Genomic DNA, 22,868 nt, shown 5'->3' with positions numbered 1-22,868 from the left:
GAACTGTTTTCTTCTACTTAGATGTCAGATTCTAGCACAAAGAGCCCTGGTCTATAAACTCCAGCTCCTAGGTGCTACTGCAGTGTCCATGTACAACCATAATAAAAAATACAGTTACACAGTGTAATGACCAGATGTAACTGGACTGGGACACCAGTCTAGGATTATGTCTCATTTGGTTTTTTTTTTCCTTTTCTCTCAATGAGAGGAGACAAATGGGATATCCCATAGGATGCTCTGAATTATTAGGGTTATCTCAGAGTGAATATTCAATGAATAGCATAGATCATTGCTTATAAATCAATCTGAAATTGCAGTTCTTGGAAAAGTTTCAAACTATGGCTAGTTGTTGTCTAACTGAAAGGTCACAGTCTTTGCAGTGGCTACTAATGTTACAAACAACTCCTGTCGTATTAACTAGTTTTGGTATTTATTATGAACTGAGCTTTTGCTAAGGCAACATAATTTGTCGGGAAATATTGGGCCATCTCTTTTTTAAGGTTGTGGTTTCGATGGCTTATTAACAACCCACCCCACCTACACACATGCACATGCGCGCACGCGCACACAAAGCAAACCTACTTCTTTGAGGGAATTCATTTTTGCACTGAAGTGAGGGGATTTTAACATGCGCAACAGAATGTCCAGGCGTAGGTCATCTACCGCAGTCACCAAGTCAGGTTGGAAGCGCATACACAGCAGTTTGATACCAGACAAGAGCTCAGGGATACTGACTAGTCTCTGTTTAAAACAACAACAACAAAAAAAGTCAAATAGAGGCATTGCTATTTTTGCTATTTTGTTTCAGACTTCAATGATTCACAAAGAGTAGGTTTAGTGACCCAATACAGACTGTTTAATGTATGAAATGCAGTACCATGTGCATCTGAAAGTATTACTTGTACACTAGAAATTTTAAAACAAAACCTTTGGTTAAAGTGGACTCTCTTGCTACAGATTTGGAACACTAAATCACTCCTCTGTAGTTACACAACCTATGCACACTTTCCAGTTTACAATTAACAATTCAAGTCTAAGTAAAAAATCAACACTTAAAAATCTTATAGAACTGAATGCCAAATTCAGGGTAATACAGGAAGCAGTCACAAGTTACACGGACATTTTATCAACAGTTACCAAATTCTCAGAAGTAAACAGCTAAGGCAACAATCATATGCATACAAATTATAATAATTTAACAGACTGCAAGACAGTAAGCATCTTCAAGTCAGTTAGAGAAGTGAGCATTCAGCACATTGCAGAAGGGTACCAACAAAAATATATTTGATAGCAACACCAGCAAAGTATTTTAAAAATAGTCATAATATCAGATATCTACTGAAAAGGGTATTGAATGGAATTGGGCAAACGTATTTTGTTCTATGTCATTCAGTCAGAATTCATAACAGGCTATATTTTTGCCAGTGAAAATAAAGCTATTGTTCTAGTTTACATTGCCAGCATTTCCAAGACACACAGTAAGTTCTTCCTAAATATTTAAAATATAAAAAATTACCTTGTCTTTCAAGTCCTTTTCTTCTACATTCTGTACATATTTAATCATTTTATGAATGACTGGGTCCAGCATGGGCTAAAGAACATGAGAAAAGGCATGACAATCATTTTATGTTTCCTGAAATCAATTACATTACTCAGAAGATCTGGCTGCAGCAAAATGAAATACATAGCTGAAAACTCACAATTACCTTAGACATAAAGCAACACCTACAACATACATAAAACTATCCTGCTAGGGATGTCCAGAAAAAAAGCAATTAGAGTAAGAAGCCATTTCAGACCACCATAATACAGGTTTGCAAAAAAAAAAAAAAAAAAAAAAAAGACAGACAGACCAACCAACCTTTCAAAATACATCAGTTATTAGATACACATGCCCTTCTGACTCCCTGTGGCTTCTAAACTACCTCCTCTTCAAATAAAGACTTAAAAAAATCAATAGCTTTTGTTAGTGAGTGCAGGTATGAAGCCTGCAGTACATTTGCATGTACAAATATACCACGGTGAATTTTTTCCTGTGACACAATTTTTCCAGTGTAAACTCTCATATCCACGAGCTTTATCTCAGCTAGAAAGTTAAACTTAACCCCAAATCCATCCATCGGGCTAGATTCTTTTCCCACATGCTTGACACTGAAGAAGCTTACTAATGGCAGTGGCAAAGCTTCTCACTGTTGCAGATGTCAATACGTGACTACAGATCCCTGTGCTTAGAAAATTAATCTGAACATTGTCTGAGCCCTTTATCCATCACCCTCAGGATGCTCAAAATGGTTCTTGTACTTTATGCAATGTGAGTTTTGAAGGCTTTTCAAATTAGTCACCAGTTTCACACCAACACAGTTGTAATCTAATGTTCAGTCCTTTGGTAACTCATAACAAAGGCTTTTTACCTGTACTACAGAAGAGTTAAGATATTCTGCACAAACTCCAAATGGTTGAACTAATGCAGAGATTGCCTGAAAGAAATACAGCAAGTATTTAGGTGCATGTATAAGAGTTCTTTTCAGAGCTAGTGATCTGTATCTTAAAAGGCAAATGAAAGTGAAAAAGTATTATTTACCTCATACAATAATTTCCAGTCATTTGCTACAAATTTATTTTGGTGTGCAAGTACTTTGCAACAACACATGGTTCAGGAGAGAGATTTACTCTACAGCATACAGTATGCCTTATATATTTTTGCCTGAAACAAAAAATGCCTTCCCAGTTTTCACTGATCTTGGTCTTATCATTCTGTTCAGTCTTCTCTGTCTGATCTTGTTTCAATCACAGATACAAACAGACGGAAACAGACAAATCACATTTTGGTTGCTCTCTACAGCAACAAGAAGTGTGAATGCAAGGCTTAAGGTTAAAGCCAGATGGCAAATTTCTTTCCCAAAGCATTAAGTGGGAGAAAGCTTTTGTAAACGTGTCATATACATGTCAAGATCTCTTCAATGAATGATCTTCAAGTGATATCTATCATCTAGAAGTTAAATGCATAAAGGCATTTGTTTGCTAATAAATAATATCAAAATTGGTTTCTTCTCACACTGAATCAAGAATTGTGAAATTGAGTACGAACCACTACAAAGGCCTAAAATTAATTGATGCTGACCCAGACTTCCTTCCTAAGCAAGCAGTTATTAATCATTAAAGTCAAAGTTTCTATTGCAGGATCAGGATTTGAATCCAAGTTTTCCTATTGTTCTGTCATGCTCACATTATGAACCTATCTCTTTATAAAAAGCAGCAAATATCAATATCCCAAGAAAAGAAGTTTAAGTCTTTCCAAATGGGACTTCACTGAAAGCAGACTGATTTTATGCTGGGGAACAAGATTCTAAATTACATTGTTTTCCCTTAGCCTCCTTGCTCTTCAAAGCTTTAAAGATTCTGAAGTCTCCTGAATATAGGTTAGGAAGCTAAAACTAAACAAATTAGGCTTTGTCACCAAAAATAGTTTAGCACTGTTGAACCAGTCAGTTTTTAGACACAGCTCTTGAAAAGTTGCTTAGGATTAGACAGTGTCTGTCTTCCTAAGGATTTTTTTTTTCCTTAAACAATGATTTCTATAATAAATGACAGCAGTCAATTCACTTGCAGCTAAATGCAGCTACAGCTGAAGTAAACAGAAAACCAGGAATGTACTGGTGAATAGACAGTGAAACTAGATTGACTGATGTCTAATAGGAAGACTGAATGTTAGCCAGAAAGGTACACTAACCCTTCCTCTTTTCTGTGAAGTCTCAAAAGCTCTTTAGTTAGAATTCTTATGCACTACCTCATTTGACCTCCAGTCTGACAGCACTTCTCCAGGGCTCTGTGGGAGTGTTGTTCTGGTACCAAAGAAAAGGTAAGAACACTGCCAAAAGGGATGCTACGGGTTCTACATGAAGTATGTAATGGAAAGGGAGAAGTCTCATGACGGAAGATGAACTTACCCCAAGTTCAATATCTTCTGAATTGAGTTTGGACTGAATTGCTGAAAAACCACCCAACTCTGCAAACTGAAATAGAATAATCAGTATTATGTTAGTGAACTACAGTATTTTATGTTTTAAATAAGCTATTATAGAAAATACTCCACTGACAGTTCCTGGGATGTCAACAATATCCTTTACCATGGAACATCACATTCAACATAAGCTTTATGTTTTCATGGAAGTTCAGGGGCACACTGGGGAATGCAATGCAACTATACCTGATACCAGTTTAAACATCAAGCTAGAAACACTGTCTTGGGCAAAAATGGTTATAGGGAAGAAAGCTAGACCACATATAGCAACAGCTGACCGGCCTGGCACATTTGACTGGGAAACAGCACCGCAGCCTAAGCTGAGCTCCTGACTTCCTCTAATCATAGCTATCATGTTAGGGTAAAGGTGCTCAAGGGAGAAGGCAGCAACTCAAAAAGACGTATTTAGCAAGGCCCCTTCCCTATATATAGGCAGGATCAAAATCTTAAACTTTTTTTCTGTGGTTGTCAGAAAAGTAAAGGGTGGAAAAACAAGTCTGGAGGGGGAGAAGAAATTATCTCTGAAGCCCAATGAATTCAAGTGACAAATAACAATTCTGCTTGCTTTACGGTTACTTACTCTGTTTACCAGATCCACCAGCCACCCATGAGGTTCCTTGAACAATTAAAACATTAACAAATTAGTAGCTGCAACATTAATGCTAAGCATTTGTCTTCTGAAACAGAGATTTGGACAGACACGTTCAGCCTATTAACCCACACCTCAAATGCATGCACTATTATTTCAAAGAAAACAGCAATGTGTTTGTAACAGCTCTTTTAATAAGCGTGTAACTGGAGCTCTGGTTGGTTCTCATTAGCATCATCCTTTTTTGGACTCCGCTTGACATCACTGACCACGTGCAGTGGCAACAGTACACACTGTGGCTGCTGACTCACAAGCAACTGTATTTATAGCACATTAGCAGTGTGAAACATTACTAAAGAGCCCTTCCCAAACCAGCAGATGTAGAATTTTCTTTCTACGGCCACAAACTTGTCTCCTGAAGGAGAGATCAACTCCACTGATGCTTTTTTAGACCCCACTCATCTGGAACAACTGTGACAAGAGAGTGTAAACCTCAAAAACTGCCTCCTTGCCAGTGTGTCTTACTTGAAGATACCCTATCCTTGGCTGTCAGAAAAGCATGAATTCTCTGCTAGAACTGTACAGTTCTCTTCTAGAACTGTATCCTGGTCATTTCACACTCAACAGCCAAACAGATGTCAGTCCTTAGCTACAACAGATCTACCCATCTGACTGTGGTGCTACTTTAGCCATGAAAGTACACCAATTTCTAAATCCAGCCTCTAATAGAGAACTGGGACAATTTGAGAGGACAAATTAATTTATACAGACCAACATGTACTGAAGATCTATTTGCTGTAATTCTTGTGTTATAAATACTTACTAATCAATCTTTTCTGAAACAAACACATCTACTGTAAAAATAGCTTTTAGGGCATGGCTATGCTCACCTTCTGAAAAGTGGATATGGGCGAGACAGCATGCATGTTCCCCTCCCCGAAGACTTCTGCCCAGTTTCTCTGGCATACCTTCATTCGATTCTTGAAATGATATTCATTGTCGGGGTTAAATGCCTTGAAAGAAAAGCCCATGGCAATGAACAGTGTGGCTTATGCCAGTCTCAAAACTTATCTTGATAATAATTGACTTTTTCAGTTGAGCATTTTCCTGGTTGACAGTTAAAGATCTAGCAAAAAATAAAGTTTAACAGAAGACCCCTGCTCCTGCCTCTCAGTTCTCACTGTAGAAAGCATTCTGAAGCTTTCATTCTGTACAGACAATATCCAATACCCATGCGAGCCAGATAGTCATAAAAGGGGGAAATGAACTCAAAGTATCAGCTTTAAAAAATAAACACTGAAGTGACAGCAGATGTGGTATTGGTTTTAAAAAATAAACACTGAAGTGACAGCAGATGTGGTTTGTTTGGGGTTTTTTTTGTTTTGAACACACTAGTTTTCAGAAGTTTTGAACAGCACTCGTGCCTTAGGTATTGCATACTGGATGTTAAAAATCTGCAGCAAGCAATGGCTGCAGACTGGAAGATAATACACCACAGCTTAAATAGTTAGAAAAAGCATCAGCAGCTTTAATATGAAATGCCAAATACCCAAATATTAGAAACTGCATCAGAGAGTCAAATACCATTGTAAGTACACTGAGCAGGCCCACAGGAATAGGATCTTGTTTTACTCTTTCTGCAACTAGGTCCACTAGCAGCATAAGCATGTTGTATATTCCTTCATGGATTTCAGTTCCCCATTTGTGAACAGCACTGGATGTCAACAGCTAAAAAAAAAAAATAAAAATTTTTTTTTTAAGTTTGAGCACAATCACACAACAGAAAAAATTTATCAACCCCTGAGACTGTTTTCAGGCCAAATGTTTCCTTAGAGCGTACTAATCACTGTCTGGTGTGTTTTTCAGATGCTCTTCCTGCACTAATGGCTTAAGAGTTAATTAAATTTGTAATTTCATTGAAGAACACCTTAAATCACAGCTTATGATGGAAAATAAAATGTATCAAAGCAAACTGTTTTCCACTTCCATGCATTAGTAAAGACTGTAACCTTTGCAAAGAACAACTAATATGAAACTAATTTGTTTGCAGATTGAACACACAACTATTAAGTCTTCAAGTAGGCGTGCCACAAAGCTGCACTGATTCAGCTGTAATAATCATTTACCAATTCACACAAAGAATATGCACCATGAAGAGAGAGGTATTTAATTCTGCTTTCCCACCTACTGAAACATGTTCTTTAAATCTGGTCTAATCTGGTTGTTTAGAAAGGACACTGAGCTTCCATCTGCAAACTTCATCTAATTTCTGCTAGCTGTGTCTGAACATAAGCAGTTAAAAAGCTCACCATTTTAAATACAATTACTTTTTGTACCATTAATAGAGTTTCTTGCTCATATTTCAGCAAATTGTAATTCAGCACATTCTGAACTTAGATTTCTACAGACTACCCTTCTAGAGGAGCAATCTACACCATTCAGTTAATATGCAAAAAATACCAAGTGATTTAAAAGCATTATATGTAAGGTTATTACTCTAATAGCCAAATGGAAAAAGATTTTTTCCCTTAAATTTCCATCTTCCTTAAGTACACCTATATACTCAGTATTTTAAGATTAGTACTGAATAACTTTTAAAAAGGTGTAAATATGTTTTTATACATATGGTCAAAAACTGGGCAAGAAATTTAGGCATTATCAAAAATGGATGGAATAGTGGGAAGTGGAGAAAATTCACACTGACCCAGAGAAGAACAGCCACAGAGGCATATTAGGCATTAAGCACTGAGGGGAAAGACAAATTATAAACCTATCATGAAGAGGTAAGAAAGAATTCAGCAATCCTCCAAAGAAGGAGCAGAAAGAATAAGAGTTAAAGGAAATCTGATTCTGAACTTGCCACTAATGGCTGTATCCAAAGATCTTTAAACCTGTCTGTAGGCTTCACTAATTACTACAGAGCTCTTCATTTAAGGGCAGGGGAGCAGAATTGGCCAGAGTTGCAGAACTGGGACTTTGTATGATTTTAAATTTAACTCTATGTATGATTTTAATCTAGGAAAATAATCTGAATATGCTTTTAATCTAAAAACACACTCACCAGTTACCACAGTTTCTGAAGTCTGGATTACAAAACACTATTTCTGCCATGAAGAACACAAAGAAACATTGAATTGGTCTACTGTACCCTACTTACCTTTTTAAATGCTTCAGGCATGCATCTGTCCATAAATCTCTTGCAATTCTCATCAGAATCAGAAAGACCTTTACAGAAAGGAGAGTGTTTTTTAAAGTATTTGAAAAAAATACTTTTTAAAATTACCTCAGGGACCTCATTGCAAGTTTTTGGGAACACCAACGAAAACCAGCAGTAGTAAGTGTGCTACTGTTCATTCATAACTAGCATGTTTTTCAGCCACAAAGAAGTGTGAGTCAAGAGAACTTGCCTTTTAGAAATAAGAAGTTTCCCAATATTCCATCTTTTATAACTTCTTCAAGCTTTATTAGCGCCATAAGTATTTCTCCCTTCAAGATTTACAATTCATACTAACTTCAGATCATTGCTGGTGCTTCACAGCCTCCAACCAAAATCAGTTCTAAGTACAGCCTTTTAACAGAGGTTAGAAACAAAGAAGCAAACCAGAACCACCTTACAACTTCAATTCTTCCAACAGATTATAAAATCCCTTTAGTCTGCCATCAGGCATGATGGAAAAAACTATCTTGCACTCTCATTCTATATCAGTTGTTCAGCATGATGCCTCCATAGCACTCTTAAGCCCAGCCAAAGTACTGAATACAGAAAAGTCAAATTCAGGTCTAATGCACTATAAGCATTTCACTAGGGAAAAACAACCAGTTACACAAGTGTGGTACAGCATGGATTTAGATGACAGCTTGTTTTTACGAATGGAAAATAACCAGCACAATGAAAAAAAGAGTCAGTAATTCAGCTCTGAAAAACAGTAATTCCTACAACCATTAGAACATAAAGAAACATGTGCTCCACTTTTTAAAAAAGCTTAAGTAAACAAATTACTTTAGAGAAAAAAAAGAGACCGACATTCTTTTTACAGCATTGGGTAGAATAGTTCACTGTTAACCACTTTGACAGAGATGTGATCATTCTGCAGGGTGCTAAGTAAACAACTGCAAGATTAACACGAAAGACATAACTGCCCGCCATACTGCTATGAAATCCTTTGAACAGATAATCTTTATACGTGTAGAAAGAGAACTTACCTAGTCTCGCTAAGTAGGTGGATGCAATTAGGCATTTGCCTAAAGACTCTTCCCGCTTATAGGGTATGGACCAGTGATCTGTTAAAACTCTGCTCTCCAGTTCATACAAGTTGGTTGTTGGAAACTCAATACCTTCACCAGAGCAATTCCCATTTTCATCATTTTTCTGTGAATAAAAAGGAAGTTCAAGTGAAACAACTTTTCCCTCTCTCTTTTCTAGACTCTTTAAAGGATTTAGCAGCTTCAGAAAAAGCGGCTGTGCTTGTAACAAGCATGTCAAATTCTCAACAACCCTGAGGCTGCTTGTGTTTTTCAAAGTAGAACTTAATACTTCAGTTTGAATTGAAGGGATTACATACCTTTATGTATTTCCTGTAGGTGATAACTACTATGTTTACATAACTAATTGCTAACTAATTGCCTATTTAAGTGGAAAATCTTGTTCCTTAGCATATCAGATCCTAGAGCCAAGTGATAAGTACTTCCAGACCCTGTGAGACTGTAGAGAACAAACCTTGATCTTCATAGATCTGCATATTAATCCTCTGTTCAACAACTGCTGTCCAGTATGGAATAGTTTATTCTAAGGTAGGCCAATTTCATCACCCTCTCACCCCATCACATTAGGAAATACAAGACACTAATCCAGTACATGAGGACTTTTTTTTTTTTTTTTTTTACTAACTAATTATCTAAAGGAAAATTTACATCTCAAATATAGTTGTCCAGCAAGGAAACTACAATTGTCCTTCTCCTGAAGTCAAAATAAGTTACTGGAAAATGTTCTGGAAGGCAAACTAGGAAAAAGCAAGCAGGTGCCTGCAGCTAAGCTTTACAGGTCTCCTTGCTAGTGCTGCTGAACAGCAGCTATTTCTGCTTACAGGCAGAACACAGAATTAGCCCTGTGTTCTTTGCTAAGTGCCATATGAGGTAACTGCCTCAGTAGTGCCAAAAGAAAGAGTAGTCAAGTCACTCATTTATTTTCTTTTGTTTCTTTTTTTAAACTCCCATAGATGCTAGTTACCCAATGTGTCAAAGAGTTCACACGGAGTAACTTTCCCTGCCTTCACAAGAGCAGACAACCCAAGCAGGAGAAAGGACAGAATGTCTGGATCAGGCCTGGCAGCAACCAGGAGCAACTATCAGAGACAGAGGAAAACACAAGTGCAGTGATGAGAGAGAAGCCAGGGACACGTAGGGAGGAAGGACAAGCGGGAAACACACTCAAGAGTGAAAAAAAGACTGTGTCAGGAAAGTGAACAGAACAAACAAAGGAATAAACCAAAAGAGAGAACTGAACTCAGGACATGGTATACAAAGAATTAAATCAATGTATGCAGACGAGTGGGCTTCCAGCTCTCTCGCTGCACTTGCTATTTGCATGATTAGACCTGTTTATTAAAAAGTAAATGTGTCATATTCACTTTCATAATGAGTCAAAAATATTAAGCCAAGGAAACAGCGATTGTATAGAGCTTAGCTTTTGAAGTTAATTGGTGCAGGTGATAGCACACAGTGGCTGGGCTTACTAACAGGTTCTGGAGAGCAGTAAAATTTATAGGAACAAAACACAAAATAGTGCTCAGAAACCCCCCCCCGTCAGTGTTTGGGAAGTAAGGTGACACCTTTCCCCAAGCCTCTACTAAATCTTTAGCCCTGAGTTTGTCATTATGGGAAGTTGTACTTTAACAGACCTGAATATCAACTTCTGAAACTGTAGTCATCTGATCTAGTACTGTGCATGGACGGCTGAAGTAATTCACATCTAGCAAATTATGCCCTATTTAAATACTTCAGGTTTTGGAGAATAAATGTTTGAAGGTCTAAATGATAAGATACTAAAAGCATTTAAATGCAAAAAGTTTTCCAGAAAATACCCTGTTGTATTGATTAAACAAACAACAGTTAAGTTTACAGCTTTTGTAAAGGACACCCATACAGAACACAAAACCATTTTCTGTAGAAAATAAATGTGCAGTTATAAAGAAAACCCTTACAGTAACAGTACAGGATAGAATGATTAGAGTAATAAAGGTAGACTGAGTATAATATAAACACCCAATTGCTAGGCATTGAGCAATTTCAGCTCAGCCTAGACTTGTAGCAAAGGAAAGCAACATTTCAACAAATGATGACAGTAACTGAGCTATGGTTACTCCATCCCCTGGAGGAAAGTGTCCACGTTAAATAAAACTAGTGTTAGCAATGAATAGTTTAAGAGTTGCAGTCTAATAGCAGCACAGACATTCAACTGTTTCTGAAAACTCCACCTGTTCTGCTTCCCCATCTGCATCTAAGCAGTGTTGCTCTTTATCTACCTCTTACCACACAAGTGATTGTCAGTGTCCGTAACAATGGAAATTCATAAGGAAAGAGTGAAATAACACCTTCTTCACCATACGTTCAGCTCTCACAAATAAGGGCATTATCATAAATCACACTAAGGACATGTCTGCCCCATTTCTGGATTGAGTCTACCAACAATGTAGTGAAAGGCGTTTTTTACACAAGAAATAACAATGAGTGCAGTACTGGGAATACTGCCCTAATAACAATGGGAACTATTTGCATTGAAGGAGCACATCTTCGGCACATTCCACTAATTACAGACAACAAGTCTTCTTGCTTGTCAGTTTTCTGCTACTAAATCCCTGCTCAGAAAGTATCAGGTTTAATTATTTATTAATTTTAGAACGTATCACATATGAGTAGCTTCACAGCCACTGTGAAAAACGCAACAATCTCAAATAAATGCCCAGGTAGTTTAAAACTCAAATTCCGCTTCAAACCATTAATAAATTCAATACCCTGCATTTCTTGGAGATTACTGCTATGTTCAGTTTACATTACAGCAGAGTGAGTCTTGTTTCTTACAACATCTACTGTGACTAACAGCCTCTTTAAAGACTTATTGCTGCTCTTTCATAATTACTGTCCCTCTGTACAAGAAAACTCCCCAACTGTTCACCATCCAACTTTTAAATCGATTTGTGTACTGCTCTTTAAAGTGAGGGATTTATTAACAGCAGCTAGCAGCTGCCGTAGCAAGGTATGATGTCAGCTCAGCTCTTGCACAATTTTTATGTTGGCTCGGTAACCAACACAGACTGAAGATCTTACTTGCTCTGTTGACATTTACAAATGCAACACATCACAGCTCTGAAGAGGTAGCCACAATTAACACTTCGTAACTGAGGAGCTAGGAGTCACTACAGACTCTACTGACATGGGTCCATAGCTGAAATAAAAGCTGTTAAGAGTATGCTATACGTGGAAGTAAATAGTATACGAGGCCATGTCAGCCTCCCAAAAAGTGGTTTTCTGGGTCTCTTTTTGGGGGAATTACGTACTTAAAAAAATAAATAATAAAAATACATATATAGAAACTCCCTCCCTCCCTTCAAATATATGACTTAAGAATAGAGTCTGCCAGTTGATGATGACCTAAATCAGGACTACGAAATTCTGGCTGAACAGATTTAATACTGGACTGGCACCTGACACAGTAAGGATTTGTAGGGATCTTCTCTAGCAACAGAATAGTAAAAAGCAAAGAAACTATTCCTGGCAGCCAACGGGTCATCCAAAGATAAAACAGTTTAAAAGTCTCTAAGAATCATGTTTTCTGAGACAGAAAATCATGGTGCACATCACATATCCTGTGACTATTCTCCATTCTGCAGCTGAAATCTTGAGACAAAAAAAAACATTTGCTGCCAAAACTTTAACATCATTTTCCATGCCTTCCAATATATCTCTTATTACACAAAAGCCCTGAAGATCCCCCCATTCTAACAGCATTACTTGACTCTTTTGGCTTATTTTCAAGGTGTGAAAATGCAGTTATGTCCAAACATACAAACACAGGCTCCCAAGAGAAATATCTTCACATGAACAGCCTTGAGCACTGATTCAAGATCCTAACTCTGGGGACCTGGCACCTCCCGGAGTTGTTTGCTAGGCTGAATAAACAAAAATTTTTAAATATCTGATCAATAAAGCAGTGCTTAAGTCTGTAGTATAAAACCTTCTATGGAAGATTAACACAGAACAAAGATTAGCCCTCACACAAAAAGTGAAATATGAATTAACTTTAATTGCCAAAAGGTCACAGACCAAAGCTTCAAAATGTATTCCTGCAGTATTCAGTTAATTAACTCGTCAAACACTGTTTAACTAAAGCCACAGACATTTACCATACCGGTCACTTTACATAAAATAACAAGGAGTTTAATAAAGTGTTTTGATGCTAATTGGCAGTCTTAGTAATGAAATTAGTCAAATTATAATTTAAATTTGTTAATTTGATTTTGATAGGCTACCAACAGAATATATTATCACCAGAGCTAAGTCACATCATGTGCTCTTGAATCTAGTATAACTTACAAACCAGAACCCCAAAGTCATGTTTCTTTCAACAAGCAACAGAATCAGACTTTCTAAGATACCAGCAGACCAAGCAGCTCCCTTCACCCTCATGCCTCTCTAATAAGTGATTTTCACAAAACGACCACCATTTTATAGCCAACAAAACAGATTTTCGATGTTTCACTGTACTGTCAAAAAAAAAAAAATTTCTAAGTCCACCTTTCAGTTTTTATCACAGATATACCAAGCAATAACAAGGAAATCAATTTTCAATGCTTTGGCTTCCCCAGCTGTAAAGTGTCAACAGTGATACCTCCCTCTGCCACAGCATGCTGATGCGCCATTCACTAGTGTTTGCAAAGTACTGCAAGATGCTCAGGTGGAGGCTAGGTGAGAGACATACATCAAATACCCATAAAACCAGAGCATTTCTCTGCTCTCTGATCTACTGCGCCATCAATTTGTGGGAGAAGCTATGAATCCTGAAGTCATGAGTTGAGAGTCCCTCTATCTGCCAGACTACTGATTAAAGCAGCTTTTACTTCCACACCTGGATGTCAATTCTTTTTTCCTTTAATTAACCCCTAAAGGAGGATATTCTGTTACCTAGAACTGAATCACAGGGGTAACAACTAAAAGACTTTCAAATAAACCAAAGCTACCACCTTGCACTTACACTTGAACACACTAAGCGTAAGTTATTGAATGTTTAAAAAAAATTGCTACATTTGCATATCTGTAATCTACTTGCTTTTTAAAAACTGGTGCTCCAGGAGCTTAAAGAACTTCTTTAAACCCAGGTTAAGTGGCAGATGTGGGAACAAATATTGAAGAGTATTTCCCAGTGGCCTGTTCTTGCCATCAGATCAAACTCATTCAACCAACATTGCTAAGAGCAAACTTGGTATCCTTTTATGAATAGGACAATACTAGTAAGCCTCAGAAAACAGTGTCATAGTAGAATTTCCACATTATGTTTCTTATTTGGCAATGAGAAAACACACTCTGATTTCCTAAATGTTTTAATGACGAATACACATTTATTTTTGAAGTACAGTAACAGTTTTTAACTGCTGTAGGTCCTAAACTGATACAGCATCTTGCCCTTGCATTTTCATCCACAGGAAAATACCTGTATGCAAAATTTCTGAGTACAGCAACAGATAGGAATGCTTATTTTTATTTATGTTCTCCTAAGAGAAAGTAAGCTTGCTGGGGAGATATATGGATGTTTTGGTTTATTCTTTTTGCATAGAAATTAAGCTCTTTATTCAAATGTTTATGATGCACTACTTTACATAAGCAAATGAAGTCTTGTCATAAGAAAAAAATAATAGTATTTCATCATGTTAACATAAGGGAATGATACCAGTCTATCACTAAAGGAAAATAAATCCTATGTTACAGACTCCACCGAACTGAAGCTGGACTCTCACCTTGCCATAAAGACATCCTAAGAAAATTCTGATTTATTTAGTGAATGTTCTCACAGAAAGTTTTGGACATTGACCTTAACTAATAGTACAAGTACACTATCAAGAATGCATGGTTAGACTAAACCCTTCTTAGCAGTTGTAAGGGATGATAACAAATAACCACAATAACCCGATGGCTCCTACCTCCTGCCCACCCCCCTCCCATCTCTTACAACAAAGAACTGCGTGAGACTGGGAATAAGAACACAATATGAATTTGAAAAATAAAAATAAATACAGCAAAGTTAGAAATTAACTAGGATTTTCTAAAAACATTGCTTGTACTGGCCTCCCTGATTTCCAAGGTGATGGTGTGATGTTACTAAGCAATATTCCCCAATGTACTTACCTAGTTGTTCAGAGATAAGTGCAGTACTAAGCTTTACAGCAAAACAAAATAATTGAGGCTCTGTTAAAATCACATTTGAATTAAAAGATCCATTTAACTAAAAAAAAAAAAAAAGGAATACCTTTGCCCTGTTATACTACTATTACCGTAGTATACAGTGAAATCTGAGGCAGACAGATTCATTACAACCACTTTTGGCAATGTATTTCAAAGTTTGATAACTAGTTGTAGGCAAGGAAGAGGTCATGGAAAGCACTGTTAAGAATGCCATTCATAAGAAACCAAGGAAAACACACTTATCATGCATGTGCTTTCAGTATTGCCTGTGGATATATTTTAAAAACTTACTCCATTAGTGTAACTACAAACAGCCAGACTCTGAGTTGATACCATTATTTCTCCCAACCCATGACTTTTCATGAGCACAAAACCCCATGCTTATTTCCAAATAACTCAAAGTTACTTTGTGTGGTATCAGATAAACATTGTGCTTTAATACAATAAAACAATGAATCACAAATGCTTAGCATTTCAGTACTTAATTTTAAGTCAACACTTCTATTTTCCTTTGCCAAAACACCAGGCATTAATAGAGAAGTCCTGCAGAAACACTAGATTAAGTACTTATAATAACATTTTAGTGACCAAAGGTCAGGCTCTGGAAGGGAGAATTAATTCAATAACACTGCTAAACACTCATCTGTACTTCTGTTCTATGGATGTATACGGATGTATAGTGAGACAGAAACTAGAACTGACAAAGCAGCTGACAATGAGTTTGAAATCAAGTTCTACAACGTATAATTACAAAATTGTGATTAACTAGTACGAGAAATCTTTAAATGCCTCTCAAGGCTGCTCTGCTGGGCATCAGAACAAGAGAAGCCAGAACTGCTGTAAAGTAGTGAGCAGGAAGATCAAGTAGCAAGAAACATTGAGCACATTGGCTTCTTTTAATTAATTTTAATTTGGCCCATGAAGCATAACTGAAACATACATACCAAAGACTATTCCTATGGCAGCACAAATACACTTTTTTTTTTTCCAAAATAAGAGCTTACAAAAGAAACAGGCACTTCCTTTGCATCTTTGCCCTCCTCATACAAAGAGCTACTGTTCCTTAATCCGAAAGCAATCCAAATGATTTGCTGGAATTAACTTCTAACACTGGCTAATTTGTTTTTATTCTCCTTCTTCCTCAGTATTTCACTTCCTTATTAAACAGCTGCCACAGAATAGCACTGTAAACTGGGAAGACAACCAGAAAACGCCTCCAGAGAACATTATATCAAAGACACTTCCTGCCCAGCTGAGAAGTTGGCTATACAGAGTTGTCTCCTACCTCCACTGACCCCACAAGCATCACCTTCACTGATGAACAAATAATTATAAAGCGCTAGTCTCAATCTGAAGATTACTCTGACAATCACGTTACATGAGAATGAGTTTATAAATTATTCAAAACAAAGCTTACATTTAAAATTAACCAACTGTACCTCTCAGTATTACCCCTATCTTCCCTAACTTCATGTAGCATTGTTAATAGTCTGTGTTAGATCAAGAATGAAAATCGGGGGATTTTCTTTCAAAACCCAAGAAAGCATTAACATAACCAGAATCTAAATAGACGTTCTACACCAGGGCCACTAATTTTTGAAAACACTGATGCCGAAAACCAGGAGTGCTAAAATACTAATTCCACTTGACATTCTGATGGCATCCAGCCAGGGACTCGATGCCAGAATCCACCAGAGAGCTTTATTTGATTGCTTAATTGTTTTACAAGGCCAATTCCTAGACAAGCCACACTAAAACTTCCACACGAGAATGTCAGAAATAGTTACTTTTGCAAAGCTCAACACTACTTACACAACAGGATACCGACTTTAAATTTATAAAATTGTACTGTGAAATTCATCTCATTAGCTTGAAGGCTAAATACCTTTTTGGTCTTTAAATAAATACAGCTCCTTCCATTCAGGGATCAAAGAACTTCACAAGCCTAACATCCATGGTACTCCTAATAAAGCACAGACCATTATCCTCATTTTACACACTAAAAGCTAAAACAGAAGTTAAGTTTCACACCCACCGTGACACAGCGCTTCTGTGGCAGAACTGCTTTCAATACTGAGCTCTAATGATGAGGAGAGATAGGGTTTTGAACACAATAGTTCTGCAGCATGACTAGTGAGAATGTTCCTGGCACTGTTACTCACTACAGTCACTGGCCTGTTTCTTTTACACCACCCTCCCCTTCTCTTGAAATCAAACAGCACCTCTAAAAGCAATCTTGGACAAGTTTTATTATAAGCCTTATCTAGTAAAATCTGGCGTATATGAGCTTTTGATCCAGTTCAACTAAAAAAAAAAATAATCAAAAGAGCACGTGCTAAAGGAGACAGGAATAGCTAGAAGGTAATATAATCCGTTCATATAATCCGTTCATGACAATTTACCCAAAAGGTCATAGTAATGACTCTCAGAAGCTGTTTAAAAACAAACAAAGATTGTTTTAGTAAAGGTTATATAAACCATTGTTATATGTTCAATATTTTTAGTGTAAGTGGGTTCCTATCCCTTACTGCAGTTTTGGGTTCTCTGGTCACAATCCCCGCATTCATTTGGCCTGCTCTTCTCCATCCCATTCCCCCCAACTCATGAAAGTCAGCACTTGTGGCACTCATGGCAATTCATGGACACACTGACAGACACTGTCCTCACGTTCATTCATAGTCCTATTTTAAATTATAAAGATTTAGCAGCAGTTTATAAAACAGCTTATCTGTCAGTTGTATGTAAAGATGAGCATACCCACCCACCCCACCCACCCCCCGCAAAGAATCACACCATAAAAATCTGCCTAAGGAAGAAACACAGAAATCCCAGATTCTTGCCAAAATGCACTCATATTTTCTTTAGACGACAGACATAAACATGTAAGTTATATCAAACAGCCAAAGTTATCTCTTGTAAAAGCTGGTGATCTCAACCTATCAAAGTGGTTTGGCACTACGCAGGGCAAAACTTCAAACCAGCTGTAAACCTAAAGTTGAACTTCCTGATATTTCAGGAAGACTGCACAAACGAATGTGAAGCCCCCTTTGTGTTTCCAAGTCTGTCTGGCCTTTTTCTTTTAATGAGTTAAGCACAGTCATGCTAACAGCATCAAAGCCAGAGGCACAGCACAGCTATTAACTTAAAACTGAATCGACTGTACACTTTTCAGAAGACATTAACCTGCTGAAACTGAAGTTTCAGCCCTTGTGAAAATGAATTTATGTCTGCCTTCATCTCAAGTCTCACATGTAAAGCAAAGAGTGCGTATCGGGCCAGTTCATAGCAGCTGTCTTGCTTCTGGGCCAGTTATTCCACGTTCAGGCTTCCAGACACCCCTGAAGACCAGCAGTCTCCACCACTGAAAGAGGATTCACACTGGTTTTACTATCTTATCTAAAGACGACATGTTTTTACTAGTATGATATGTATCTGGTTGCTATGCTCTTCACAAAGAAAACCAACAGACAAGCCTTTCTTTGATCAATGTGCTTGCTGAACAGAACAGATTCTAACATTATGTAATAGAAAACAACTAGGCACATGCAAACATAATGGATTCATTACCAATTAGGGAAAATGTAAAGTGTTTAATCATTCATAAATCTATTCTCATATGCATGGTAAACTGTACTCAGCCAAAAAAAGAATGTAAATACAAATTACAGACCTGTTACACACATGTCTCGGAGAATGACTAAAGCTTTCTTTGTATTTTTAAATAAAAAAAAAATCTAATCCTAACTTTTGTTCATGAAGAAGATTACTACACAGGAAATTCTTATTTAGGGGAACATTTGTAATAATTGTTCTCTTTTGATTTACATGTTCAAGTACATTGCTGATATATAAAATCCAAAAAGCAAACCAAAAATCTAACACACCACTACCTCCCCACTAAATAAAAGTTAAAACTGGTATTATGATGAGAAGGAGGGATACATACTCTAAGAGCTGCTAGAAAGAGAGATGATACAGAGGAAGAAAACCAGAAACAACATCTGAATTGCCACAAGCTAGCATGGGGTATAATATATTGCAACATAACGTATATGACTACAATGAATAATACAGCTATTTATGCAATAGCTTTCTGTACAGCTTCATATGCCATAAGCTTACACTGAATGGAAAACTACTTATGGATTAACCACCTAAGTAATAGCTGTAGTTTATTACATGTAGTTCTAAATTACATTTGAAGAATAAAAAGAACAAGAAATGCTCATATATATATTTTTCCCCCTTTTATAAAACGTATGTCAAAAGCTGCTAGGTTGTACTGCAGTATTTGACAAGTAAGTACAGGCAACAATCCCAAGTCTTAAAGATTTCTACAGGTATAACTCTTATATTACAAAAATACTGTTTTGCATACATGTGCAGGAGTTGACAGATGTTCATATGCAAATAAATCCAACTACTAAATTGAGGCCTGAATTATATGAACTTTCATGTAGCAAGATACTTCAATCCTTCTGAAATGCCTGCTTTGTGGATTTGCAGTCATTTGCCCATACTGAAACATTTTGGTTTCCCTCCTGCAGGTTAACAAGAACATAAGTCAGAGCAAACAAGAACATGAGTAGCAAAGGAAACTGAAGTTTAAGTAAGTTTGGTCAGACATACAAGCTGAAATAATACTGGGAAAAACCCCTTAGTCAGAGTTGTCAGTTTCATTTGTGATAGGAACAGAAGGGGGAAAAAAATGCTTCTCTGAAGTTGACAGTGACAGCTTCTCTTGAAACATCACACTGACAACCCAGATCGTCCCAACCATAACTATATCTGGTAGGAAGATCCACCCTCTCGATGACTATAGAGACCTGACTGCGAACAAACAGAACTCTCCTTCACTCCCAACCCTTCAAAGCAAAGGTTAGAAACCAGCTCTCTATTGCCTCAATCAGTGAAGTTAACCAGCGACTCCTCTTCTGCACAGCACACGCAGCATCCCACAGATCACCTTACTCCACAAGCATACATCATCAGATTATAGGAGCTAAGGATTTAACCCAGTTAATTCAGTGAACAGGATCACGTATCTTTATTCTGCAAGACTGGACTTCAATATACCGAGGCTATGGATACAGATGATCCGTGCAAGCGTAGCTATGTACAACAAGATATGTGCGTGTATTCTTCACATATACATTATAGATACATACACACATATACACAGAAAGATACCACTTCTGGTGCAGGAAATCCTCAGGACACTGTTCACTGAAGCCTGGGAGGGAACGTGAGTTTCCCTGGTTTTATTCACATGCTTAGGCATCTGCTCTTGACCGTTTCTTGAGACAGAGACTAAGCAAGGTGGCTCTTTGATACCGCACAGCAGAGCTGTTCTTCTGTTCTCATTCCCATGGGTTCCATAGTCTGGACACCACTAATTGTCTCTTTTCATACAAGCACTCTGGGAAGTTTAGGAAAAAAGACCTGGGGGAGGAAAAGGCTTTATAGGTAAGTGCTACAAGACCGTTCCAGGCAGCAGGGAAAGCAGCAGGAGCGCATCTGCTGGCTGAGGAGTTCGGAGCTCTGGAAGAGGATGGAAGAGAAAAAGGCAGACAAGGAGGAAGGGGAGAAAAGGCTGGCATTCTCCAGCACTTCTACTTCAGGTCCGCTTTGGAACACAGCTGTAATTTAAGTTATGAGCTAAAGCCTCCGTTTTGAAAATATTTGAACTCGCTGCATTCCTATTTCAGAATTTATGCTTAGCTCACCCAAATAAAACCGTATGCAAAATAATACCCAGACTGCACTTTCCCTCGCATTGTGCAAACAGTTAAAAAAAATTAGACAGTCATTAGTCACTCAGATTATGCAAGAAGGCACACGGGGGAGGGGTGGGGGTGGAGGGGGGGAGGAAAAAAAGAAGAAGAAAAAAAAAAGTCCTACGGTAGCCACACATTCCTAGAATGCCAAGGAAAAGGCCGGGCGCTCTTCACCTTGCGGCGATCGCAGCCACGGCGCGCACTCCCCGGCACCGCACGGCAGCAAGGCGTGGGGGAGCGGGTGGGTGGGCGGCGGGAAGGGAAGAAGGGAAAGGAAGGGAAGGGAAGCCCCCGGCACACCGCCCCGGCCCCCGGGGTGACGGGGCCGGCCCCCTCCCCGCGGGGAGCTCCCCCCCGGGGCACCCTCCCGCGGGACCCACGCCCCGGGGCCACGCCTGCCCGCCCGCACCTCGGCGGCAGGGAGGTCTCCCGGGGAGCTTCCACTCGCCCCGCGGGGAGGCCGGCGCCGACAGGAGGCCGGCCCCGGGGCAAGGCCGCAGCTCACCTCGGTCTCCACCACTTCGTGGTAGGCGGGCGGCGGGTCGAAGCCGCCGCCGCCGCCGCCGCCGCCTCCGCCGCCTCCTCCACCTCCGCCGCCGCCGTCCCCGTCGCCGCCGCGGGGGCCCTGGCCGCCGGCGGGGGAGCCGTGCCCGCCCGGCGGGCCCTGCCCGCTCTCCATGGGCTCGTAGCCGCCGTAGTGGAGGCCGGGCCGCTCGTTGGTGAGCAGCGCCACGGCCTCGTTGATGTCGTTCTTGGCCAGGCGCAGGGCCTTGCGGATGGCGGCCGCGTCCGAGAAGCCCATGCAGAGCAGCGTGGTCATGTGCTGCTCCTCCTCGCTCTCCATGGCCGACGCCGCGCCGCCCCGGGCCGGGACCGGACCGGACCGGGAGAGCCGGGAAGCGGGGGGGGCGGGGGGGGGGGAGGAGGGGGCCGCGAACCGAGGGGGCGCCGGGCTCAGGCGCTGCCCGCCCCGCGCGCCGCCATGTTGACGGGAGCGCCTCTCCCCTCAGCCGCCGCCGCGGCGGCCGCCCCCGCCCCCCCGCGCGCGCCCTCGCTCGCGCCCTCACCCACAGGCGCACGCACACACACACACACACACACACACACACACACACACACACACACGCTCACTCGCTCGCTCGCTCGCTCGCAGACCCTCCGCCCCGCCCTCAGCCCGGAAGCGGGCAGCCGAAGCCCAGCTGGGGAACACACGCCGAGCCCGCGTCACGTGAAGGGGGGAAGGGAGGGAGGGAAGCAGAGCGCGGGCATGAATGGACCGGCAGGGGAGGGAGGGAGAGACCGTCGCCACGGCGACGGGAGCGGGCGGGCGTGGCCGGCCGGGGTCACGTGAGGGGGGAGCGGCGTTGCCAAGGGAACGGGACCCCCCCCGGCCGGAGGGTGGGGCCTGGCGCTGCCTCAGCGGCCGGGCTCGCCTAGCGGGAGACGGGCTGCCGGGTGTAGGTTGCCCGGCCGGCCCGCTGCCGGTAGTTCCTCCTTTAATTACGGCTCTTACTAGTGAATAAGCCCGGCGGGGGCCCGGCCGGCGGGGCGGTGACTGGGCTTTCACAGCGAAACACGACTAGGCCCCGGGGGCGCCGCCGGTGGGTCTCTGTGGGCGAGGAGCGAGAGGGTCGGGCAGGTGTCCTTCTCTGAGGTGATGGGGGCCGGGTTTGATGCGAAACGAAGGCCTGGCCCCTGCCAGAAGCCTCTGCCCTGCCCGCGCTTGTGGGTGGCAGCTGGGCAGCGAGCCCTGGGGTGGAGGAGGTGTTTTGGGCCTGCCCGAGTGAAGGATGTGGTTCACAGGAGTACACCCGAGAAGTTACTGTCAGACCGCAGGCTGAGCGCTGCCGTCGCTGCCAGCTTCCAGCTTATTTCTCTGTAGAAACGTGTTCTTTAAGCATATCATATAGCAAACGGGGATGCAAATACATACAAAATGAAGCAGAGTGCAATCAGATAGCAAAAAAACCCCACCCACCCCCCCCAAAAAAAACCCCTAAGAGTTGCTAGTGCCCAAAGCAGAAAATAA

General features: G+C 40.3%; 1 protein-coding gene across 3 annotated transcripts in view; it reads right to left on the bottom strand.

Annotated features, from left to right (window-relative positions):
- Positions 1-21,741, bottom strand: part of USP24 (ubiquitin specific peptidase 24) — a 64,919-nt gene extending 43,178 nt beyond the window's left edge. For all 3 annotated transcript variants that reach the window (XM_049807521.1, XM_049807522.1, XM_049807523.1), the window contains exons 1-10: positions 21,345-21,741; positions 8,814-8,979; positions 7,768-7,835; positions 6,195-6,338; positions 5,501-5,623; positions 4,602-4,637; positions 3,948-4,013; positions 2,412-2,477; positions 1,517-1,591; positions 583-741 (exon numbers count right to left, since the gene is read on the bottom strand). In XM_049807521.1, the coding sequence (XP_049663478.1) occupies positions 583-741; positions 1,517-1,591; positions 2,412-2,477; positions 3,948-4,013; positions 4,602-4,637; positions 5,501-5,623; positions 6,195-6,338; positions 7,768-7,835; positions 8,814-8,979; positions 21,345-21,683 (1,242 nt within the window). In that variant the 5' untranslated portion in view covers positions 21,684-21,741. The remainder of the gene's footprint in view (positions 1-582; positions 742-1,516; positions 1,592-2,411; positions 2,478-3,947; positions 4,014-4,601; positions 4,638-5,500; positions 5,624-6,194; positions 6,339-7,767; positions 7,836-8,813; positions 8,980-21,344) is intronic.
- Positions 21,742-22,868: the final 1,127 nt, after the last annotated feature.

Source organism: Accipiter gentilis, chromosome 8 (genome assembly GCF_929443795.1).
Source record: "Accipiter gentilis chromosome 8, bAccGen1.1, whole genome shotgun sequence".
In the NCBI taxonomy this organism is placed as follows: domain Eukaryota; kingdom Metazoa; phylum Chordata; class Aves; order Accipitriformes; family Accipitridae; genus Astur; species Astur gentilis.
This window is presented reverse-complemented; position numbering and strand designations above follow the sequence as displayed.